Source organism: Mesoplodon bidens (genome assembly GCF_964165515.1).
Source record: "Mesoplodon bidens genome assembly, chromosome: X".
In the NCBI taxonomy this organism is placed as follows: Eukaryota; Metazoa; Chordata; class Mammalia; order Artiodactyla; family Ziphiidae; genus Mesoplodon; species Mesoplodon bidens.
Window position 1 is genome coordinate 26609173 of NC_138163.1, and position 5546 is coordinate 26614718.

General features: G+C 34.5%; 1 protein-coding gene across 1 annotated transcript; it reads right to left on the minus strand.

Moving 5' to 3' along the window:
• Window positions 1-1102: 1102 nt before the first annotated feature.
• On the minus strand, window positions 1103-1450 carry LOC308608697 (cytochrome c oxidase subunit 6C-like; the record flags this gene model as incomplete). The annotated part of the gene is made up of 1 exon (XM_081221983.1): window positions 1103-1450. One exon carries the CDS (start codon window positions 1448-1450, stop codon window positions 1226-1228), a length of 225 nt encoding a protein of 74 aa, XP_081078109.1. The 3' UTR covers window positions 1103-1225.
• Between the last annotated feature and the right edge of the window lie 4096 nt (window positions 1451-5546).

Here is a 5546-nt window from a genome sequence, read left to right on the forward strand (position 1 = left end):
CCAAAGGAAATGAAAACAGGATATCGAAGAGATATCCACACTCCCATATTTATTGCATTACTTACAATAGCCAAGATGTGGAAACAACCTAAGTGCCCATTAATGGATGAATGAATACAGAAAACGTTACACACATACACAAACACGTGCACACACACACACAGGAATATTATTCAGCCTTAAGAAGGAAGTCCTGACATTTGTGGCAACATGGATGCAACTTGAGGGCATTGTGCCAAATGAAATACAAAAAACAGAGCAAGACAAATATTCAATACTATGTGATATCACTTATATGTGGAATCTCCAAAAGTCATACTCGCAGAAACAGAAAGTAGAATGGTATGACAGACTAACAGATAAAGAAGATGTGGTACATATATACAATGGAATATTACTCATCCATAAAAAGGAACGAAACTGGGTTATTTGTAGAGATGTGGGTGGACCTAGAGACTGTCATGCAGAGTGAAGTAAGTGAGAAAGAGATAAACAAATACCGTATATTAACGCATATATATGTAGAATCTAGAAAAATGATACAGATGAACCAGTTTGCTAGGCAGAAATAGAGACACAGATGTAAAGAACAAATGTATGGACACCAAGGTGGGGAAATGGGGTGGTGGTGGTGGTGGGATGAATTGGGAGATTGGGATTGACATATATACACTAATATGTATAAAATAGATAAGTAATAACAGCCTGCTGTACAGCACAGGGAACTCCACTTTGCTGTACAGTAGAAACAAACACAACATTGTAAAACAACTATACACCAATAAAAATATTCTCCTCTCATAAACTTTCCATTTCTATCAATGGCACCACCACACTGTCAGTTACATAGACACAAAACCATTCTTGCCTTGTCCTTCCCAACCCCTCAACCACCAAGCCCTGTTGATTCCAATTTTTCCATTGAAATAACAGACAATGCTATATATGTTCTTTTATTTCACTTACTACCATCACTATTTTATTTCAAACCTTTTTTGTCATATGTCAGAATTAATTAAAGTCTCCTATTTTCTTTCTTATAATTTCTCCCATATCCTTGTCCCTACCACACAAAGCCACCAGAGTTTTTTTGTTGTTGTTAATCGTTTATTTATCATGAGAAACTATTCCTTAGCCCAGATATTAGTAGTTCATAGTTCAGGAACACAGGTAAGTGACAAACTTCAATGGAACTCAACCCAAAGAAATTCTTTATATTCCAAAATCACTTTGCACTCTGAAAGATACCAGCCTTCCTCATCTCCTCAAAATCTTTTATGGAATAATTTCTGTAGAAATCTGCATATGCCTTCTTTCTTGGTTCAGCCTCAGCAAACGTATAGAAAGCTGCAACTCCCAAGGAGACAATGAATGCTCCAACAATATGAAATCGCAGACGCTTGGCCAGAAGGCCATGCATCTGAGGTTTTGTCAAAGAACTGGAAGCCATGGTAGTTTTTCTCCTTGACAACTCAACAACGATGACCTTGGAGAAATGGACAGCGTTCCAGCAGTCCGCAGGCACATAAATAGAGGGAACGGAGAGAGGATCCGGCTACGGTGGCCCAAAGAGTACAAAAGGCCTCCGGCGCACATCCCGATGTTCAGAGCTGAAGTTAACCTGCGTATTTAGCCTCTTCTCTTTGTAATCTTAGATTCAGGGTTTGAACTTGTGAGTCAGTTTCCTTAGTCAAGTCGAGATATTGATCTTACTCATACAGAGTTGATATGAACTTATTGGGAATTCAAAGATTTTTAATATGTGAATTTTTTTTAATGTACCTGACAAATACAGCACAAATCATCCTGGGCATGGATTGCTCCAACTATGAAGCCACCAGATTTTTAAGAACATTTATTGGACCTTGTCACTTCCCTGCTCACAAAGCAAGGACTCTCTGCTGGACAAAGTACAAACTCTTTGTGATGCAGTTAAATCCCTCCATTTTCTGGCCCCAACCTACAGCACTTTGTTCACACATCTATTAAAGCCCTAATTCCATTGTTGGGTAATTACTCATTAATGTGCCTGTCACCCTCACCGAACTATGAGTTCCTAGAGGCCAGGAACTGCTGTATTCATCCTTGTAGCTCTAGGCCTGGCTCATATTGCATGTTCAATACACAGAAGTTAACCTGAATAACACTGTAATTTTAAATCATAGAAGTCACCTGAGAATGGAGTAGATGGGTGAGTTGTCCAGTATGGTACTTGTCCTTTGTATGAAGGAGTCCTGTTTTCTCACTTTTCTTCCTCTCTTCCTTTCTCATATGGAAACAAAACTTTTGAGATACTGCTTTATAGTTTTCTTTTCTTACAACGTCTTTGCCTGGCTTTGTTAGCAGGGTAATAACTGGCTTCATAGAATGAGCTGAGAAGTGTACTGTCTTCTATGACATTTTGGAAAACTCTGTGAAGTATTGGTGATTCTGATTTAAACATTTGGGATATTTCACCAGTGAAGCTATTTGGGACTATGCTTTTCTTTGTAGTATTTTTAAAATTACTAATTCAATCTACTTATTTGATATAGGTCTACTCAGATTCTCTACTTCTTTTTAAGTCACTTTCTGTAGTTGGTGTCCTTTTCCATGTTATTTAATTTATTGTCCTGCAATTGTTCATAGTATCCTTGTATAATAATCCATTTTATTTCTGTAAGATTGGTAGTAATATCTCTCTTTTAACCCTGAGTTTAGTAACTTTAGTCTTCTCTCTTTTTTTCTTGGTCAATCTAGCTAAACTTTTGCCAGTTTTCTCTGTCACTGCAAAAACCAACTTTTGGTTTTGTTGATTTTCTCTATTATTTTTCTATTCTCCATTTCATTAATTTCTGCTCTAATTTTTAGTATTTCATTCATTTTGCATACTTTAGGTTTAGTTTGCTCGTCTTCTAGTTTCAAAGTCTGGGTTATTTATTTTAGGTCTTTCTTGTTTTTTTAATAAGGTGTTTATAGTTATAAATTACCCTTTAAGCTTAGCTTTTGCTGCATTCTATAAGTTTTTGTTTGTAGTGTTTTCATTTACATTCATAGCAACATACTTTCTCTTTTGTTTTCTTCTCTGACCCATTGTTTATGCAGTGTGTGTTGTTAAATGTTTACATATATGTGGCTTTCCCAAATTCTCTTCTGCTATTGATTTCTACTTTCACTCCATTGTTGTTGAAGGATGTATTTTGTATGATTTCAATCCTTTTGAATTTATTGAGATTTGTTTTATGGTTTGCCACATGGTCTATACTGGAGAATATTCCATGAATTCTTGAGAAGAATGTTTGTTCTGCTGTAGTTGGGTGACATGTTCTATAGATGTCTGTTAGGTTTAGTTGGCTTAGTGTTGTTCAGTTCTTCTATTTCCTTGTTGATCTATCCATTATTGTTCTATTGATCTATCTATCCATGATTTCAAGTGGGGCACTGAAGTCTCCAACTGTTATTATTGACCAATTTCTCCCTTCAGTTCTGTCAGTTTGCTTTATGTATCTTAGGACTGTTAGGTGTCTTCTGTTGTTAGGTGCCTATATATATAATTGTTATATATTCTTGAAGGATCAACTCATATATCATTATGAGTCAAATGTCCCCCTTTTTCCATTAACAATTTTTGTCTTAAAGTCCATTTTGTCTGCTATTAGCATAGCCATTCTAGCTCTCTGTTATCATTTGTATGGTATATCTTTTTACAGAACTCTGGAAATTTACAAAGGCTTTCAGCTATCCAGAGTTCTGAAAAAGTTGTTTCTGAAAGTTTTTGCCAGTTTTTTCATTGTTTTTAGGAAAGAAATTTCAGAGGCCCCCACTCTGTCATTTCTGTTGATGTTACTTCTTGACTCATTCTGTAAGGACATTTAAATATTTTCCCAAGTATCAAGTTTTGAGAGCATTTTGTTATTAATGTCTAATATATTGCATTGTGATCATATGGGCACTTACTCCATATGAATAACTTTATTTTGTTAATTGATGGACTTTTTCTTTTAACTTGGAATTTTAGAATTAAAAGGAACCATAGTTAACTGAAGTTTAAATGGAAGGCTGTTTTAATTTCATTTTTTGCTGAAAATATTTCTTATGTATATAAATTTACTTTCATAGGCCACTCAGGACAGAGATACTAATGAATGCCAATACAAAATTTTTATGCTGGTTGAGGATTTTAAAATATTCAAGGGTCATCATTCAAATATGTGCTATGGTGTGTAACTAACCTGGATTCAAATGCCAGGCCTATTACTACTAACTATGTGAACTTGGACAAGTGACTTAACTTCATGGCCTTGGACAAGTTACTTAACATCGCTAAGCCTTAGTTTCCTCATCTGTAAAATTAAAATATGTGACTTTTAAAAACAGAGTTATTGTCAAGATTAAACAAAATGGCAGATGTTCAGGATGAATGGAAGAGAGGATATGTGAAGGAATAAGTACAAAATGTTAGCCAGGGCCAGACCACACAGATGGGCACACAGAAACTGTTTCAGAAACCTTTATTGCTTTCTTTATTTTCTTATCTAGCTATCATAGGAAAATTGTAGAAAACTGGGGCTCAGTGTAAAACTAAGAGACCCTCTGTTCCAGAAGATTTGGGAGTATTTGTTAATTAAATTGGCTGATTTTCATTTGTTTTTTGTTACTTGCTTCTGAGTACGAGTTAATAACAGTAACATTCCAGTAACTTGAGAGCTCTAATTGGTTGAGTTCCAATTAATTGAGTTTTTACCTACCACCAATATACTTAGAGTTGAGTTTAACTTGAGAAATATCCTCGTGATTCTTTGAGTGTATAATTTGGAAAGGAAAAGAAAAGTATTAAAAACAAATCATTCACTCAAAGATCTGTGATAAATTCTGTATTCTACTCTTTATTTTAAGGGTCTTGAGTGGCATCAAGTGTTATATTTCTTTTTTTTTCAAGTGTTATATTTCTGAAAAGAAAATTCATCCAGTAAAGTTTTGTTCAAATGAACTAAAATTAAGCTACTCCATTCATTTAGCTTCGTTTAGTTAAATGTGTTTTGTATTGAAATACCAGTATAAGAAGAATAAGAAATCCTAAGTCAATTTGGGAGTAATTAGGCACCATTAGCAGTTACTGAGAATTCCTTTTTCATTATATTTAAATGTAGTCCTCTCTTCTTCAAGGGTTTAACCTTTTTTTTTTAATAGTGCCATTTGGCATTAAGATAGGAAAAGTGAATCATTAGTAAATTTCAAGCCTCCCTATTCTACTTTTAAACTACATTCACCTTTCTACTCTTTTAATCTGTCTAAACTCAAATGTTCATTCCTTTCATTTCTATCCTCTTCAACTCTTCCTCATGTTTCCCTTATGGATATAAGACAGGAATATAATAGATTTGATTTTATGTATAAATACTTATGCTTACTTGTCTACATACACATCCATCTTATTCCTGAATGTCTACTTTGGGATCTATAAAATGGATCCATCTATCTCATTTATTTATCACAGTAGCCCTTTGAAATCAATGTTTTTAACCCCAAGTTTTGTCTTTAGAAATGAGGGAGCCTAGATTTTTTTA